Source organism: Abramis brama (assembly GCF_963993115.1).
Source record: "Abramis brama genome assembly, chromosome: 11".
NCBI lineage: Eukaryota > Metazoa > Chordata > Actinopteri > Cypriniformes > Leuciscidae > Abramis > Abramis brama.
Genome location: NC_139973.1, coordinates 20,478,194 through 20,497,864, shown reverse-complemented (window position 1 = coordinate 20,497,864; position 19,671 = coordinate 20,478,194). Strand labels below are relative to the sequence as shown.

Sequence of the window (19,671 nt, the reverse complement as noted above, 5' to 3'; positions counted from 1 at the left end):
ATTCAATTAAATTAATCTGTTTTAGATTTAGCAGAGTTTGGATTCACTGGCAAAAGGTCTATAAAACCTTTAGTCTGTCAATCATGACTTGCTTAAACGCGGTGCTTTTTGAAACCGGTGATGTGCTGGCTTATTTTCAGAGCCATCCAGTTATTGAAAGCCTGCAAGACAGCTGCAATTTCTGCAGAAAGGCTTTAATGTGCTGCCTGTGACCTAAGCAAATACTCAGGAATATAATAAATCACAACCACGTCAACATAAATGCAAACGTAAGGGCTTAATTACACACAGGGATAATTAACGTAACCAGAAACATGTGTGAGCTCAAAAACCATGGAGATAAACTGGCAAAGGAAACACAGGCAACCAGGAACAGAACACTAAAAATAAAACCAGAACAATATTACAATATGAATATTCTTTTATTAGTATACATTTTCACACTCCAGGTATAATAAAACACAATAACTACATGGACAATGAACTACTAATGAATGCAACAAAAAACGTACTCGGTTACTAACGTAACCTCGGTTCTCTCTAGAAGAGGGAACGAGTACTGCGTTTTTGTAAAAACGCTACGGGAAAAGTCTCTTTTCACGAAATACTGAAGCAAAAAATTATCCTTAATTTTCCATATATGTAAAGCGCGTTGCAGCAGTACACAGCTATGGCGAGACAGCTTGCTCGCTCATTGGCTGTTCTGCGGCAACTGCATAAGCCTATCGAGCTTCGCGCCCTCCTTGCCACTTCCCGCCGAGACGGGTGTGGCTAACCTCTATAAAAGGAGCTCGAAAAGGCTGATTCACTTGATTTTCATCGCCGAAGCGAACCAGAGTGAACCGTACGCACGGCAGAGAACGCAGTACTCGTTCCCTCTTCTAGAGAGAACCGAGGTTACGTTAGTAACCGAGTACGTTCTCTTACGAGAGTCCTCTCGTACTGCGTTTTTGTAAAAACGCTACGGGAACCCCTTGTAAAACGCCGTGCGTGCTGGGATAAAACACCGATCACTGGAAGCTAACCCAGGTATACAGTGCATAATCACCAGATAGACTCACAGAGAGTCTGGGAATAAGGGGGGGAGGACCTTAATTCCCTATATTGTAGCGTCCGCAGACGCAAAACATGACCTCACAGAGAGAGTCTAGAGACAAAAGGGGAATCCCTCCGTCCTTATATGGCCGCGTCCGCAGACGCGAATATGACATCACATAGACAGGGTGGGGAACCTGAACTAATGTGGGAAATGTGGGTCTTACACAATTCTGCCCATAAAACAGTCGGTAGCGCGCTGCGCATGCGATTTCAGTGTTCTAGTTAGACAGCTGATTCGACTACACCGATAGTAGCTTAGCCTGCAAGGCGGGAACCTCTAGGTTGTAAAACCTAATAAACGTAGACGGCGAGGCCCAGCCTGCCGCCATACATATGTCCTGTAAGGAAATCCCGCTAGACCAAGCCCACGAAGAGGCGACGCCTCTCGTGGAGTGCGCTCTAACGCCCAACGGGCACTGGAGGCCCTTGACAGTGTAAGCCCGCGCTATGGCGTCAACTATCCATTTGGATAGGCTCTGTTTCGAAACAGCCATTCCCTTGGAACGTCCACTGAACGAGACAAAGAGCTGCTCAGTCTGTCTGAAGACAGCAGAGCGGGACACGTAAGCTCTTAAAGCCCTAATGGGGCAAAGAAAACTTGAGTCCCCTTCCTCACTTGATCCCGGCAAGGCAGACGGAGATAACCTGAGCCCGAAACGGCGTGTTGAGGGATTTTGGCACATAACCATGCCTAGGTTTGAGTATGACTTTAGAGTCATTAGGTCCAAACTCTAAGCAGGCTGGGCTCACGGAGAGCGCGTGCAGGTCGCCTATGCGCTTCACCGAAGCGAGAGCCATCAAAAACACTGTTTCAAAAGACAAATGTTTGAGGCTAATAGATTGGATAGGCTCGAAAGGGGCACCTTTCATGGCCGCCAAAACCGTAGAAAGGTCCCACATAGGGACTGAAGGAGGTCTGGGAGGATTCAGCCTCCTAGCTCCCCTGAGGAAGCGGATGACTAAATCGTTCCTTCCTAGTGACTGACCTAGCGTGTTTCCAGAGAACGCTGCAATAGCCGCCACATAAACTTTGAGCGTGGAAGGGGATCTGCCCTTATCCAACAGCTCCTGTAGGAAGGAGAGAACCTCCGTCACCTCACAATCGAGGGGTGATAGGCCCCGAGCTGTACACCAGCCGGAGAAAACCGACCACTTCGAGGCATAAAACCGCCTAGTCGACGGTGCTCTAGCCTGAGTGATGGTATTCATCACTCCCTCTGCGAGATCAACGGATATCCGTTGAGCGCCCACACATGAAGGGACCACAACTCCGGGTGTGGGTGCCAAATCGAGCCCCCGGCCTGCGAGAGGAGATCTTTCCTCAATGGCACTGGCCATGGAGCGATGTCTGCTAACTGCATCAGGACTGGAAACCATGCTTGGTTCTTCCAGAACGGTGCTACAAGCAGTACTGAGCATTTTGTTTCCCTGACCCGCTCTAACACCTGAGGCAGGAGGGAGACGGGGGGAAAAGCGTATAGCGGGCAGCGCGGCCACATCCGGGACAGCGCGCTGTCGTTCTTGGAAAAGAACACGGGGCAATGAGCGTTTTCGCGGGACGCGAATAGGTCCAACTCCGCTCTGCCGAATCTCTCCCACAACAGCCGGACTGTTTGTTCCTGGACAGTCTGTCTGGGCCCAAATTCTGGAGCCCAGGCACATGCACTGCTCTCAGCGAGCGCAAATTGTGCTGAGCCCATGTTAGGAGGCGTTTCGCCAGCCTGTACAGGGATCTGGATCTGAGACCGCCCTGGCGATTTATGTAGGACACCACGGCCGTGTTGTCCGAACAGACTACGACGTGTTGGTCCTTGATTTGGGGACAAAAACGCGTCAGCGCGTTGTGCACTGCCAGCATTTCCAGGCAGTTGATATGTTGGAGCTTTTCTCGTTCTGACCACAGGCCGAAGAACGGTCTGCCCTGGAGCAGCGCTCCCCATCCCGAGGTGGATGCGTCTGTCGACACCATCCTCACTCCTGAGGAAGTCCCCAGGCTTACACCTGATCGGTACCAGTCGTCCGCCATCCAAGGTATCAGGGCTGCCACACAGCTCTGATTGACCTTGAGACGTAACCGGCCGGACACTCGCGCTCTCAACCAGAACTGCAGAGGGCGCATGCGGAGCAAGCCCAGCTGAAGAACTGGCGATGCTGAGGCCATGAGACCCAGCATCCTTTGAAACTTCCCGAGCGGGGTAGTCGCGCCGCAGCGGAAGGATCTCACCGCGCGCTGAATGTGCAGCACGCGCTGTGGCGACAGCCGCGCTGTCATAGACTGTGAGTCCAGAATGGTACCCAGAAACGAAATCGCTTGACTGGGGTTCAGCGAACTCTTTGTCCAATTGACCGTGATACCAAGATTCTCGAGGTGATCGAGTAAAATGGTTCTGTGCTCCACGAGCTGTGATCGTGATTGAGCTAGGATCAGCCAGTCGTCCAAATAGTTCAGCACTCGCATGCTGCGTCCATGCACTTCGTAAATGTACGAGGTGCCAGGGACAAGCCGAACGGCAGGACTGTATACTGGTATGTCTGACCCTCGAAGGCGAATCTCAAGTATCGCCTGTGATGTGACGCTATCTGTATTTGAAAATACACGTCCTTCAGATCTATCGACATAAACCAGTCTCCTTGGCGAATATGCGCGAGGATTTTCCTGGTCGTGAGCATTTTGAAACTGCGTTTCACTAATGCTCTGTTCAGCCGTCTTAGATCCAGTATGGGTCTGATACCACCGTCCTTTTTGGGGACCAGAAAGTATCTGCTGTATAGCCCCCCTTCGCTTTGAGCTTGGGATACATGCTCTATCGCCCCTTTGCTCATCAGTTTTGATATTTCGGCGCGAAGTAGGTGTGCTACTTCTAAAGTCACCGTAGTTTCGACGCGCGCTGTGAAGCGGGGAGGGCGTCGACAAAACTGTAGCGAGAAGCCTCTGTTTATAATGTCTAGCACCCAGTCCGAAACCCCTGGAAGCGCTGCCCATGCCTCTGCATGGCTGTCTAAGGGTTGGATGCGAAGCACGCTCTGTTCGCCGTGCAACAGAGGTGCTTCGGGGCGCAATAACATAGGCGTTACGCCTGTGACATTCGAGGCGGGGAGCGCGCTTATTACAGCGGGCAGAACGCTCGTCCTCGACCCTACTACAGTGCTTAACTGAGTGAGGGAGGGCTGAGAAAGTCTCGTGGGACTCATGCTGTCTGCGAGTAAATGTGGGCGGGAAACGGGCACATTCACTGCTTTGGACGCGCTGCCTGCCTGAGCAGAGCGAGCGCGCACAGGTCCCGTTTTTACAGAGAGCCTGTGATCTGTGAGACATAGTGTTCGTGGGCACTGGGAAGTGGGCACTTTTACTATGTTGGAAGCGCAATCGACCTGAGTCGATTTTATGTGCGCGAGCCCTGAGTGTAGGGCTGTGCTTGTGTGCAGGCATGGGCACTGGGCAGTGGGCATCTGCTCTACACCTGAAGCACCATCGGCCGCGGCCGGGATTTTTATTTATTTAAATTCTTTTATGAAGCGCGTTCTACCGAGGGGGAAGCGCGCTGATCACAGCGGACAGAATGCCTGCGCTCGACCCCGCTGCGGTGTTTAACCGAGCAAAGGAGGGCTGGGCGAGTCCCGTAGGACATATAATGGCCGTGAGTAAGTGTGGGCGCGGGAGAGCGGGCACAGTTACTGCAATGAGTGCACTGTCTGCCTGAGCAGAGTGAATGCACACAGGTTTCGTCTTTACAGAAACCACAAGGCATGCAGAACATAGTGTTTGTGGGCACTAGGCAGTGGGCACGTTCACTATGTTGTGTGCGTGATCGACCCAAGTCGAATATATGAGCGCGGGCCCTGTGTGAAGGGCTGTGCTAGTGTGTAGGTATGGGCACTAGGCAGTGGGCATCTTCTCTACACATATAGCATCATCGGCCGTGGCCGGGACTTCGGTAGAAGTCCGGCCATGTACCACGTGCTCGTGGGCTGCAAAAAACACGTCTGCAGTTGCCTCTCGGGGAACAAACAGAGTGATTTGCATTCGGCGGCATAAATATTTTCTGCCGGCAGACCCGGGATTCGAACTCGGATCCCCCGCGCGAAAGCCTAAGAATCTACCACTGGACCACAGTGAAGATACATAGACATGAAGTCAGCGCGAGTATTATCCACACTGGCGTTTGCTTGCAGGCATCTCTGCAGTCGCCTTCAGGGGACTGACAGAGCAAAGCATTGGCGGCATAAATATATATGCCGCTAGACCGGGATTCGAACTCCGGTCTTCCATGCGGAAAACCTATAACTCCACCACTGAGCCACAGGGGAATACAGGCTTTTGAAAGCGGCGTCAACATGTATTCTTCGGCGTTTGCTGGCAGGCAAGCGTGTTATAACAGACTCACTTGCTGCAATAATATTTCCAGTCGCCGAACAGGGAACTGAGAAATGTGAGAGAAAAGAGGTCAGACCGACCAACGGCGGGACTAAGAACACTCTTTTCTCCTTCGCCGGTGAATGACGCGTGCAGAGGCAGGGTAGCTTTTCTTGTAACGTAAAGAAAAACTAATCCCGCCATCTGCTTCCAGGAAGGGCAGCCTCGGAAAGGATGCCCGGCGAGTCCTCAGAGTCACCGTAGGCAATTGGCTCGGAGTGAAGGCGTTTCGCCGTCAGCGAGCGCGAGCGCTGCATGAGAAGGCATCTTGAAAAAGACGCAGCTCTTTTAGGGGTGAGTGTTGCAAAGCGAACACACACACACACACACACAAGAACAAAGAATGGAAAGGATATGGCGTCGGAAAGCGCAGCAGGTACGGCGGTAGAAGGCGGCGTTGGCCAGCGGCTTCGAGGGCTCGTCCCGCTGAAGTGCTTGCATCAGACGACGCGTGCTTCCTCGTGATCCAGCGATGCGTGAGCTTCGCTGAAGAGATGAAAATCAAGTGAATCAGCCTTTTCGAGCTCCTTTTATAGAGGTTAGCCACACCCGTCTCGGCGGGAAGTGGCAAGGAGGGCGCGAAGCCAAGCAAGCTGTCTCGCCATAGCTGTGTACTGCTGCAACGCGCTTTACATATATGGAAAATTAAGGATAATTTTTTGCTTCAGTATTTCGTGAAAAGAGACTTTTCCCGTAGCGTTTTTACAAAAACGCAGTACGAGAGGACTCTCGTAAGAGAACTGTTTTTTATAAATTAATTATAAATGATAGTCAACAGCCAAACTCACAAGCCTTGAGCGGTTTGTAAAGGTGATCTGAGATCACATCTACAGTCATCCGTCCTTTTTCCCATTAACAAGAGCTACAATCAGCCAGCTGCCCCTCATTAAAATGCTAATGCTTTGCTTTTGATGCTGCCAGAGTGTCTAATGCATGTATATCGGTTTTCCCTCACAATCATTTGGGGAAGAGCATTGCCTATTACAAAATCAGTGGGGCATTTCTTCCCGAGTGTTTTATTGGTGCTCAGCCTCAACTGCTTGTCTCAACTAAACCAGAGAGATATAGAGAGAAATCTTATTATTACCATTATCCTGCATATTTTCTTTAAAATAGGACTGAAATGCGGATTTATTGCAAACAGTGATATTGGCAAGAATGTTGACATGAGCAAACAGGTTTACGGACTAAATGCATTCTAAATAACTATCTGGCTATCTGACAACTCACTGAATTATACTTTCAACATGATGAGGTCATGTGACAACAGTGTAGAAAACTGACTGTTTAAATGTTAATGGTAGAATAATGCCTACTGTTTTACTTAATTTTTTTTTTTAAAGTAGGCAGTGTACAGTGTTCGTAATGATTATGTTTGGTTTTGACATTCTGCTCAGTTTCCTTTAGTTCCTGTTTCCCACGCTGTTTAGGGGCCATTCACACGACACCGTTTTCAACTAAAAACGCGTAATAGGCATGTAATATTTCTTTACAAAGTGTCATCGCCAACTATTTTTACCCAATCCTTCACTTAAATTTAGCTAGGATATTTAAGTTGGTTCAGTGATGTTAAATAACATTTTTCATTTAGAGTAAAATAAAATAAATTAATTTAAATGTTATGAAATTAAGCAGGTTACCAGCTTTATAGGTTATCATTGATGTTGTTTTTAGTGAATAATTTAAATGCTTCTCATGCTTTAGAACAGTATGAACTTAACATGTTTGCGTGTCCTTTTATTTTGCAGGATGGATGATATCCAGTTATGTAAAGAAATTACAAGACTGAAGAAAGAGCTTCAAAAGCTTCTGTCTATCCCAGGTGAGATCTGGAAATGCCTCTTGCATATATTACATCAAAAATAAAAATAAATAAATAGGCTAAGTAAAACTTTATTAGCGATCAATGTTTTTGTTTTTACAGTTTACCGATTTAAAAGTCCCTTTCACTGTACCTTTACTAAAGTTACCGATAAAAATGAGAGATCTCACTCTTTGTTGAAATGTTTTACAATTTTCTAAAAGTAGCACAAGAAGAAAGCATGCACTACTAATTAAACCACTAAATCCCAACCTCATTTTGCATAGATTATTTTGTTTTGTTTTGTCTGTTAGAGTCAGAAGTGTTAAAATCCATTTTCAGATAATGACAAGTCTAATGAAGACAAACAGAAGGAGGAAGAGTTTCTGAAACAGATTCATAAATTAGTGGAGGCAAGAGACTTCCTGGTAGATGACGTGGAGTTTGAGCGCCTCAGGTGAGCCAATTTCAGCAATGCTGGAAAAAGATGGAGGCTGACACACAATTAATTTGCACCCTTTATTAAATCTCTGACCGAGCTCAATTCCGAGGCAGACAGGATTCTGTCAAAGGCCTGAGGGGAAAGAAACATTACTCACCCTCTATGTACATAAGTAATAGGATTTTATTTGTAATAAAGCCATGCTGCTGTGATTTCAGGAATTTAATTCAGGAAAATTCTGCTCAGTGCTTGTGGCGTCTGCACAAATTTGAGATTGAATCTAGACTCGGTGTTACTCATATGTTTATGCTTTGCCTTCCCTTACGAAAAGTATACTTCAAGTTAATTTTATTAACTATACTTGAGTAAAGTTCAAGTATATATTTTAAATATACTTTATATAGTAAGTAAACTAATATCAATGTAGGCTACTAGAAGAATACTTGTAAGTGTACTGTTTCAATACTACTTGGGACTAAATTGGCCCACTTTTTAGGGTGTGTTCACACTTGGCATGTTTGGTTCGATTAAAACGAACGCTGGTGTGACTGCTCTGTTATTGCGGTTCATTTGAATAAGTGTGAACGGTGCGATCCGAACCCCGGTACGCACCAAACAAGCGGACCGAGACCGCCGAAAAGATGGATCTTGGTCCGCTTCCAAACAAACTCTGGTGCGGTTCGAATGATATATGAACGCAACACGAACCAAATAGCCTACATGTAAACGAACCAAAAACAGGAAGATAAAACACTGAAAAGGACAGAATGCTCACGCATATCGTTTAGTAGTAAAAGTAGTAAACTTTGTGTACACAACTAGTTTACAACTAAGCTTTTCATTTGTACTGCAACTATACTACAAGTACTTTTACAGTCAAATATACTGTAAGTATATTATGTCAGTAAGTCAAGTATACTTTAGTGCAATTTAGTGCAGTGTAAGTATATTTTCTGAGAAATACATAAAGTATATTTCTGAGAAGTACATAAAAAGTGGACTGAAAGTACTTTCTTATTTTAAGTTATAATAAGTATACAAATAACACACTTGAATAAACTTTTCGTAAGTGTTGTCTATAATTATGGTAGATACTGACAAAATTTAAAGACAACTGACCCCAAAAAATGCTTCAAAGATTTAATGTATTATTTTCATCTATTCTTACAGTTTTAGTACATTCTTATTATGGGTGCTAAAGAACCATTACTATATTGCTGCACCACGTTAAGAAGTTTCAAATGAGGAAAGACTGAACAGCACTGGATGTATTTTTAGTCCAGCTGGTGTTAAAGATGCAGTGACCATCCTGTTGCCGGCTCTTTGCAGGTCCATTACCAGCCAATTCTGAAAAGCTGAAATAGAAGTCATGGAACAAGTTGCAAACTATTCACTTCCACTGAGCAGAAATATTTTTTAAAGCCGGCAGAATACTATGAATAAATAAAGAAACATAAATGCATGATAAATGAATGCACATGTTATATTTTTAGATTACATTTCCCAGCAATAATATCAAACCTTGAACTAACTGAAGGACATGAAAACCATGCAAAAATGAATGAAATAGTCAGTCTTCACATAATGCTTTGCACCATAATCATCATATTTACCTCTGCTACACAGGGAACGGGAGGAGGACAAAGAGATGGCTGAGTTTCTTAAGTCCAAATTACCAAAAAGCTCTCAAACCAAGAGTAAGTCATTCTTTTATGGTTTGTTGAACAAAGTAATGTTTATTTTAATGTTTAATGGTAATGTTCATTTAAATGTCTTTCTAATCATTTGTCATTGTCTATGTTTTAAATATTTCAATATAAAAAATATTAAAATAAAAAATATGAAATATTATCGTCAAAGCTGGCAGCCCTTACTGGCAAACTGTCAACATTTGTTTTTAAATGTAATTAATAAAATGCATAATAATAATAACACAACAATACAACTTATTAAAAATAAAGCAATTTTAGATTCCGCTGATTTAACGCCTTCATTGGCCTGTTCTCAACACGCATGAATTATATGAGTTAGAAATTGTACTCTTATGACAGTCAAGTACACATTTATTCCTCTCATTAAAATGACATAAGTGGATTTCCCAGTTCACCAATAATGTATCGTCCCAGTTTAACAAAACACTGTGGCCAAACTGGAACTGTGTCAATGTCGCATTAGACAAAGAAAACGTCTCGGTTACGTATGTAACCCTCGTTCCCTGAGTAGGGAACGGAGACGTTAGGTCGGATGACGACGAATGGGGTTTCGCTTAGAAACCTTCGAGTATATAAAACGAGCCAATGGCAATGAAATGCCATGGGTCTGCGGAATTTGCATAGCGTAACTCCACCCTACCCTGGGGGTATATAAGGAAGTGCGCTAGCAACATGCAGATATGTCTTCGCTGAGGAGCCGAGACTGAACTCAGGCGCTCCAGCGGTACAGCGGAAGTGGCAGGGAACGAGGGTTACATACGTAACCGAGACGTTCCCTTTCGTAGTCACTCCGAGTTACGTCGGATGACGACGAATGGGGTTCCCAGTGTAATCACGCCACCTCTCAACTGTCTTCCAGTGCCCTGCGTAAGTCTGAGCTCCCTGTTGTGAGACTGGCACGGACGAAGGACTCCTACTTAACACAGGAATACCAAGGTACACTGGGTAGCATATCTCAGTGGAAATATGCAATCATGCCCAACCCGAAGGGGGGGACTTAGAATACACATATGACCCCGAAGGGCTACATATGGAGAATCACTGGGGTGTCCAGCCGCAGGTGGAATATTTCAACCCCAGGGGTGGCAAGGTGGCTTGCCGAGGGAAAGACACATGCTCGGAGAGGCTTACAGTGGAAATACACATGTGGGGGTCGCCCAGAGGGGGAACCATGCACATGGAGGCACCTAGCCAAGCGCGAAAGCTGCCGGTGGCATAACTCTGGCGTTGACGTCGACAGTGCTGGAGGAGACTCAGGGCTTATTAGGCTCACCTGAGGAGAATATCGCACGTATCCCGTCCGTGGAGAGGAATGGCGAGCAAGCAAAGACACCTGAGCAGAATCTAGTACCGGCTAGTTGAAGCGAGTACATGAGAAGAAACTGGCTCTACTCGGAGATTGTAAAAGATCGTACTGGACAGAGCAGTGCCAAGGCTGGGTCTGCCTCCTCCAAGGGCAGCGCTTGCAGGTTCACCACCTGGTCTCGAAAGGGAGTGGTGGGAACCTTGGGCACATATCCAGGCCGGGGTCTCAGGATCACGTGAGAGTTAGCCGGTCCGAATTCCAGGCACGCTTCATCAACCGAAAATGCCTGCAGGTCCCCTACCCTCTTGATGGAGGCCAATGTAACCAGGAGCGCTGTCTTCATTGACAGGAACTTAAGCTCCACTGATTGCAGAGGCTCAAAGGGAGCACTCTGCAGGGCAGTTAAAACCACTGAGAGGTCCCAAGAGGGTACGAGGGGAGGACGAGGAGGATTCAGTCACCTCGCTCCCCTCAGGAACCTGACGATCAGGTCGTGCATTCCCAAGGACTTACCATCAACTGCGTCGTGATGTGCGGCAGTGGCGGCAACATACACTTTCAGGGTGGAGGGAGACAGCCTTTGCTCCAACCCTTCTTGCAGGAAGGAAAGCACGACACTGATGGGGCATTTCGTGGGTTCTAGATGTTTAGAAGAACACCAGTTGACGAAGAGGTTCCACTTCAACGCATAGGCATGTCTCGTGGACGATGCTCTAGCGGAAGTGATGGTAGCCACCACCGCTGGTGGTAGGGTACTCAAACCTACCTCGTCCCGTCCAGGAGCCACACATGGAGGTTCCAAAGAACGGGACGAGGGTGCCACAAGGTGCCCCGTCCCTGAGAAAGCAGGTCCTTCCTCAGAGGAATTGGCCAGGGAGGTGCTGTCGCGAGGAGTACTAGTTCTGGGAACCAAGTGCGGTTGTGCCAATACGGGGCAACCAATATTACCTGCTCCTCGTCCTCCCTGATCTTGCGCAGACTTTGCTCACTGGGGGAAACGCATACTTGCGGAGGCCCCGCGGCCAGCTGTGCGCCAGTGCATCCGTGCCGAGCGTGCCCTCGGTCAGGGAATAAAACAGGTCGCAGTGGGACGAGTCGTGGGAGGCAAACAGATCTACCTGTGCGTCCCCGAACTGATCCCAAATCAGCTGGACTGACTGGGGATGGAGTCTCCATTCTCCAGCGAGAGGCCGAACCCGAGACAGCTCGTCGGCCGCCTGGTTCAGGTCTCCCGGGATATAAATGGCTCGAAGCGACCTCAGATGCTTCTGACTCCATATGAGGAGGTGGCGGGCGAGTTGCAACATACGGCGGGAGCGTAGACCACCTTGACGGTTGATGTACGCTACTGTGACGGTATTGTCTGATCGGACTAGTACGTGTTGACCCTTGAGCAACGCACGGAAGCGGTGCAGGGCGAGACGTACAGCCAGCAACTCGAGGCAATTGACATGCCAAAGGCGCTGGGGTCCTGTCCAGGAGCCCGCAGCAGCATGTCCATTGCACATGGCGCCCCAACCCGTGGTGGAGGCATCTGTCGATACAACAACATGCCTGGAAACTCGTTCTAAGGGAACTCCGGCCCGTAGAAAATTGAGGTTCGACCACGGGGAGAAGGTCTGACGGCAGGCTGGAGTCACTGGGACTCGGAGCGTGCCGTGTTGCCATGCCCACCTCGGGACTTGATCGCGAAGCCAAAGCTGAAGCGGTCTCATATGAAGCAATCCGAGCGGCGTTACTGCGGCTGCTGATGCCATATGCCCCAGGAGCCTCTGGAAAAGTTTCAGTGGAACCGCACTCTTGCCCTCCAATTGACGAAGGCAAGTCAGCAGTGACTGCACGCGCTCGCTCGTAAGCTGCGCGCACATGGCGACCGAGTCGATCTCCATACCGAGAAAAGAGATCCTCTGCACGGGGCAGAGTTTGCTCTTCTCCCAGTTGACCCGAAGGCCCAGACGAGCTAGGTGCCGGAGCACAAGGTCCCTGTGTTCGCAAACCTGGTCTCGAGAGTGAGCTAGGATCAGCCAGTCGTCGAGATAGTTCAGGATGCGAACCCCGTGTTCTCGTAGGGGAACAAGGGCTGCCTCGACAACCTTCGTGAAGACGCGAGGGGACAAGGCTAGCCCGAAAGGGAGAACCACGTACTGGTATGCCTGCCCCTCGAAAGCAAACCGAAGAAACAGTCTGTGTCGAGGAAGGATGGAGACATGGAATTAGGCGTCCTTCAGGTCGATCGCTGCAAACCAATCCTGTGGCCGTACGCATTCGAAAAGGCGTTTAGCCGTGAGCATCTTGAACGGCAGCCTGTAAAGGGAGCGGTTCAAGACGCGCAGGTCCAGGATAGGTCGTAATCCACCGGAATTCTTCGGTACAATGAAGTAAGGGCTGTAGAAGCCGGACTTCATTTCGGCTGGAGGGACAGTCTCGATCGCACCCTTCGCCAGTAGGGTGGCGACCTCCGCTCTCATGACGGGGGCATTGCCACCGACCATAGTGAAGCGAACTCCCCTGAAGCGGGGAGGAGACCGCGCGAACTGAATCGCGTAGCCGAGCCTGATGGAATGACCGGCCCAGGCGAGGGTGGCATAGCGGCCCGGTGCGGGGGCAAGGGTCAATAGCCGCATCCTGCCAGAGGAGGCCAGGGGAGGACCAGCGTCCCACAGGGGCGTGCTCTGGCAGGGGTCTGGCGACAGAGGGGGATGAGAGTGGCGAGGCTCGTGAGCGGCGCGCACTGTCATCCGAGAACTCTGTGTGCTCAGAGATGGGGAAGTGAGTTCTTTCTTTAACCACATTAGGGTGCTGCCCGTCGTGGGATGAGCAGCGGGAGTGAGATAACCAAGGTTTCTCCCCCGGCCCTCCACCGGGGGAAGGAGCGGCCCTGCTACCGTCTCCTGAAAAGAACTCAAAACCATCTCTGAGCAGCCCGTCTCAGGAGCGCCGCTTGGCCTGGCGTTTAGCGGGGCGCGGGGCGGGAGAGGGCTGTGGCGCCTTCCTGCGGCTTCCTCCACGACGCGACCCGGAAGCAGCTGGCTGCTGGGGCCGATCGGGAGGGGCGGGAGCCGCAGGAGGGCGCCCTCGGCGGCGAGCAGGCTGAGGCACCTGTGCCGACGACTGCGCTGCCGAAGCAGCGGGCCGCCGGGGCAGGACATGTTTTAAAGCCTCAGTCTGCTTCTGGGCAGTCGAGAACTGCTGGGCAAAGTCCTCGACTGCACCGCCGAAGAGGCCAGCCTGGGATATGGGGGTGTCGAGGAACCGGGTCCGCTCGGCCTCCCGCATATCGGCCAGGTTGAGCCACAGGTGTCGCTCCTGGACCACACAAGTGGACATCACCTGACCCAGCGAGCGTGCGGTCACCTTCGTCGCCCGGAGAGCGAGGTCGGTGGCGGCACGCAACTCATCAAAGAGTGCTGGGTCAGTCCTCCCCTCGTGCATGTCACATAACATCTGGGCCTGGTAGACCTGCAGAGTCGCCATGGCATGCAGTGAGGAGGCCGCCAGCCCCGCAGCTCTATAGGCCTTCGCCACGAGAGTGGAGGAGAACCTACAGGCCTTGGAGGGGTGCTTAGGATCGCCGTGGGAAGAAGCACTCTGAGGACACAGTTGCATCGCAACAGAGCGTTCTACCCGGGGAACCCCAGTGTACCCTTTGGTGGCCGCCTGATCGAGAGGAGGCAAGGCGGAGGAGGTCGCCGAGCGATCACGGGAAGACAATGGTGCCTTCCAGGACCTCGTGACCTCCTCATGCACATCCGGGAAGAAAGGCATTGGGGTTGGGCGCCGACGGGGGTAAGCGGCCGCACCCAAAAACCAATCGTCCAACCGCGAGCGCACTGGACCAGGTGGCGGGGACCACTCTAGTCCAATGGCCACGGCTGCCCGGTAAAGCATGGCCGTCAGCTCGGGATCAGACTCGGGCAATGCTGGGACACCCAAGGGTGGCAGCACAGCCGAATCGTCACTTCCCAAGGACTCCTGCCCACCTTGTGATGCAGCGATCGACATCAAATCTTCCTCTGGAGCGCCGAATGAGACCTGCGGCAAGTCAGTGGACTGTACTGCAGGCTCATTCGGAACACTCACGGGTTGCACAGTGCTAGAGGGGGGTGCAGAGCGTGGAATAGTCGGCGCCTTGTTCCACACCGTAACCCTCAGGTCACCCTGGCCGCCAGCCGAAGTACCAGCTCTCGTGGAGCTCGTAGATCGGGGTGCGGGTGAGGGGACTCTACCACGAAGGTCATTGAGTCTCGACCGCAACCGTGCGATGGGCCGTTCCCATTGCGGGAACATGACTCATCCACAAACGCTGCCTTAGCGTGCTCGACACCCAGACACACAAGACAGCGATTGTGCCCATCAGAGTCAGAAATGAAAAGACAGCAACCAGAAGTGCACGGGCGAGGCATCTTTAAAAAGACGTGCCGCGTGCAATGCTCTTTTGTGAAAGGAGATTTCTCCGCAAGTGTAGAAGCGACCAGGGAGATGAACACACAAACTCTGGCAAATCACTGCACAGATAAGCAGGGAATGTGCACTCGCTGGAACTCGCTGTCACACCAACACTTGGAGAGAGGCTCGTCTCGAAGAGAACGAAGAGATGAACTCAGTATTGGCTGTGGAGTGAAGAATCAACTTGGCTCCGAAGCGAAAACATATCTGCATGTTGCTAGCGCACTTCCTTATATACCCCCAGGGAAGGGCAGAGTTACGCTATGCAAATTCCGCAGACCCATGGCATTTCATTGCCATTGGCTCGTTTTATATACTCGAAGGTGATAGGCTTTCTAAGCGAAACCCCATTCGTCGTCACCCGACGTAACTCGGAGTGACTACGAAAGGGAATTAAAGTTACATGAAAAATATTATGAAAAAATCTGATTTGCGTACAATATTGTTCAGAAGTTTGAGTTCACTAAGATTTCTTAAAATTAATTAATACTTTTATTTAGCAAGGGTGCATTAAATTGACCAAAGGTGAAAGACATTTATAATATAATTTTTTCTTTATTTAATACTGTTATTTTGAACTTTCTAATCTAAGAACCCTGAAAAGAAATCATGTCATTGTTTACACAAAAATATTAAGCTGCACAACTGTTTTCAACATTGATAATAATAAGAAATTCTTGAGCACCAAACATTAAATATTGCATATTATAATGATTACCATGAGTAACGGCTGCTGAAAATTCAGCTTTAAAATGTATTAAAATAGAAAACAGTCATTTGTAAATTGTAATAATATTTCACAGTATTTACTTCTTCTTCTTTTTTTATCAAATAAATGCACCCTTGGTGAGCATAAGATACTTAAAAATAAAAACAACATACCGCCCTAAAAAGTAATTTCAAAATTACAGTAAACCCATCATATTTTGCATTTTTATAACCTTAGGGTGGGTGGGAAAATATCCTAACTGTCCTCACCATGATAAAACCTACACATTTTCCCTCGGTAAACTCGCTGCATCTTTGTGTATAAAAAGCTGTTTGTCTATGAACCTCTTCTACGTAGATGTTGGGAGGAGACCCCCCAGAGCCCAGCAGAACACTACTCCCTTTGCAACCAAGACTGGCCTCACTTTACTGAAAGAGTGCTGTGGATTCACCTGCTCTATAATGTAAAAGACACACTTTTGGCAGTGGCAGCAGGAACACAATGCGATTCTGGAGCCTTGGAAGAGGGTGACCTTTTAATGACATCAGGAGACTCAAAGAATATAAGCCAACACTAGAGGTCTCTGAAAGACGAAGCTATGAAGTTGTCTGTTAAAGAAAAGTGGTCAATGCGTCTCTCTTAGATTCTTTCGCTCCCATTTGCTAGCTTTCTACCTAACTTCTTTCTTCTGTCCAAAATTCTGTTTCACTGTATTACAAAGAACATTTTCTCCAGGGTCCTGCTGTCAGCAGCTCAGCTGGTTTGCTGTCATTCCCTACCCTTATCTTTTCCCTCAGGAGACATTGCTACAGCACTGCAGTACCTGTGACTTCATCATCCATAAATGCTCAAGTTTCTGTAGAGATTACATTTCGTACCAGTGGTGTACCTGTGGCGACATTTCTACAAAATTATATTACATTGTTCTTGCAAGTTTCATGACACTTTCAAAGTGAAATATCCACTGAGTGGGGCTAAAAAAGATGAACGTGAATCTAGCAACATTTGTGTGTATTGCTGAGGTTTAGAATTGAAATGTCTAGTGAGTGGCACTAAAAGGTTAATGCTCTGTTGTGTTTAAAAATAATGTAGCACCTAAACCCTACCTTAAACCTAGACTGACAGTGTTAACAAAAGCATAAAAATGCATTTGCTGAAGCAAGCATGCCATTTAAGCTTTTATCATGACTTGTGTCCCAAAGCTGTACCAGATGAGCCAAGCAAGTTTACTATGTCAGAAAAGCCTTTCATATGGAGCTGGTTATACGATGGGAACAGTTAAATGTATTAGTTCACAATCCATGCATATGATAAAAGTATTTTAAGGTCATTGTGTTATTGTGCAAGGAGCCATGCAAAAATAAGCCTTTATTATTCAGTAATCTGCCCCTATAATCATACTTTGTGTGATAAAAATTGTTGGCATTTTACTGCCTCTAATGTTAATTTCAGATGGAAACTGAAGTGAATTGTATGTGCATAGGTAAGTTTTTGGAGTTTTGCAAAAGTAGAGGTAGACGCATATATTTCCAAAGAGCATATGTTGTACAGTGTCTCAATGGCTAATGAGATTATTACACCACAAGTTGAACAATTAAGCTAAATGAGTTATTTTATTATGTTACAACAATTTCCATAATTGACAATGTAATGCAATGTTTTTTTTCTCAGTAAAAAAATTCACAGGAGCGCAGACGCATAAAAAATAAAAATAAAAAAATAAAAAAAAGAATTAAATGAAGAACATTTCATTCTGTTGAACATCATCTGATAGAGTCGCACACCAGGAGCCTGTATATCCACAGCTTGAAGTCCAGCATCACTCACAGTGCCAAAGCACTTGTTTATGTTCTCTAGTAGAGTGCTTTCAACAATGTCAAGGGCTCTTCTCTGTGGAGACAAGGTTCCATAGCAACCAGCGCATAGAACAATTCATCTTTAGTCGCTTTAGTGGCTGTTTAGTAGCTAAAAATGCTGTTAATCAGGAGTCAATTCACACACCTACAGAGCTTAGTTGTAGATGCCAATGGAAAAGATCAACAGGCCATTATGACCAGGTGGATCCAAGAATAATGGTTAACAGTTTGGATTTTGTTTGCATGAGTGGAGGACTGTACTAAAACGTATAAATAATTCAACTAATCAGCTTTGACCCTGAATTTAATTATGCTTATCTGCTTTATTCCAGGATTAATTACAGTATTAATAAGAAGCCTTTTAATTAGTATGTTAGACTGCGACCCACAGTTCTCAGCGGTGAGCATTGTGAGTGGAACCCCCTGTTGACTGTGGTCTTAGTGAGTCTTTATCGCTAGATAAAGGTCGGTCCTGTCACTCATACACTAATCACCTGACTGCAGTGTGTCTCTTCTGAGTGGACTGCTCACATCTGCTCATTTAACTTAATGGTGTGATTCTCAAACATGAAATGAGCTGATTTTGAACTACCATTTTGCATTTTTGTTAAACATTTCCATTTGGTTTTATGTTGTACTTTCTTTTCTTTCTTTTTTTACATAATGAAAACGATAAGCCATTAATATTGAATTATGTGATTTCTTTTTTTCCCCCTGTTTTTTCTTCATGTGTAAAGTCTCTGGACAAAATTGCAACCGAAAATGTATGAATGATGTATATGGATTTATATGAATTCATTATTTATCAATTCGCCAAAATGAGAATTGTCATGAAAGTGTGTCATCAGTGTTATATTAGCATTATTTATATAGTTTGTGTTAATATGTTGAATTAGCTTCAATTTTAATTGAATTTATTTTTGTTTGTCATTTTTGCTTTTTAATATTTCTAAATAGTTTTCATTCATTGAAATGAGTCGTTTTTAGTTTTAGTTTTATTTCATTTAAACGTCTAACATTTATACTTAATTTCAGTTAACAAATGTGTTTTATAATCATTTTAGTTTTAGTTAACTATAACAACACTGGTTGTCATTTCAGTTCTGATCCACAAACAACAGATATCCATTTTTAATGTGACTGTGGCCCGAAGGGATTTCCATTTTCATCTGGAAAACATCTGCTGCCTTTAGTAGCTGGTGACTGGATGTAAAAACATAAAGGCTGTGTCTCTGAATGACTTGAAGTACTATAGAACACTGCAGCTACAATTAGAGTAACTGTTGCCCCTGAGGTTGTCTCCTTTATGAAATAATAAAACAGTTAGGTTACACTCTGATGCGTTCTTTCATATCGCTCTCATCTGTCTTTTGCTTTTTCTTTGGTTAGACACTGATGTAGTCCATGCACGAGCTTACAGTTATGTTCAGTACCAGATTACATCTGGTTGTCTTGCTATGCTACACTGTCAAATTTATTTCGATAAAACTGCTGGAACAAAATTGTAACTATTTATGTTGTCTTTAGCAACTGGTCTCTGGTATCTTTATTTAGTATATGTACATTACAGTTGAGCTGGATGATTCTGGATAATTATTTTTACATTTTTTTTGCTTTAAAATATAGAAATCATGATTCTCCCACTATTCTAAGACAACTACCCTAAACAAAATAACGTAATTTTACTTGAGGTTCTGATAAAATGTAAAAAAAAAAAAAATATTATATATATATGTGTATTTTTTTGTATCCGTTTGAATGGATGATTCAATGACTCACTTATAAAAACTTCACTTGTTTCATTACTTGTTTCATTATATGAATCAACAAATCTTTTGAATGAATGATGCAATTACAAATACATTTCTAACAGTCACTTTTTACACT

At 46.6% G+C, this 19,671-nt stretch overlaps 2 protein-coding genes across 2 annotated transcripts in view; one reads left to right on the top strand and one right to left on the bottom strand.

Moving 5' to 3' along the window:
• Nucleotides 1–17,628, top strand: part of pik3r6a (phosphoinositide-3-kinase, regulatory subunit 6a) — a 31,579-nt gene extending 13,951 nt beyond the window's left edge. Inside the window, exons 3-6 of the mRNA XM_084128042.1 lie at nucleotides 7,261–7,334; nucleotides 7,656–7,770; nucleotides 9,382–9,452; nucleotides 16,286–17,628. Coding sequence (XP_083984168.1) covers nucleotides 7,261–7,334; nucleotides 7,656–7,770; nucleotides 9,382–9,452; nucleotides 16,286–16,395 — 370 coding nt within the window. The 3' untranslated portion in view covers nucleotides 16,396–17,628. The remainder of the gene's footprint in view (nucleotides 1–7,260; nucleotides 7,335–7,655; nucleotides 7,771–9,381; nucleotides 9,453–16,285) is intronic.
• The window catches only part of LOC311091899 (retinol dehydrogenase 8), a 239,871-nt gene that overhangs the window by 45,778 nt on the left and 174,422 nt on the right, over nucleotides 1–19,671 (bottom strand). The window lies entirely within an intron of this gene.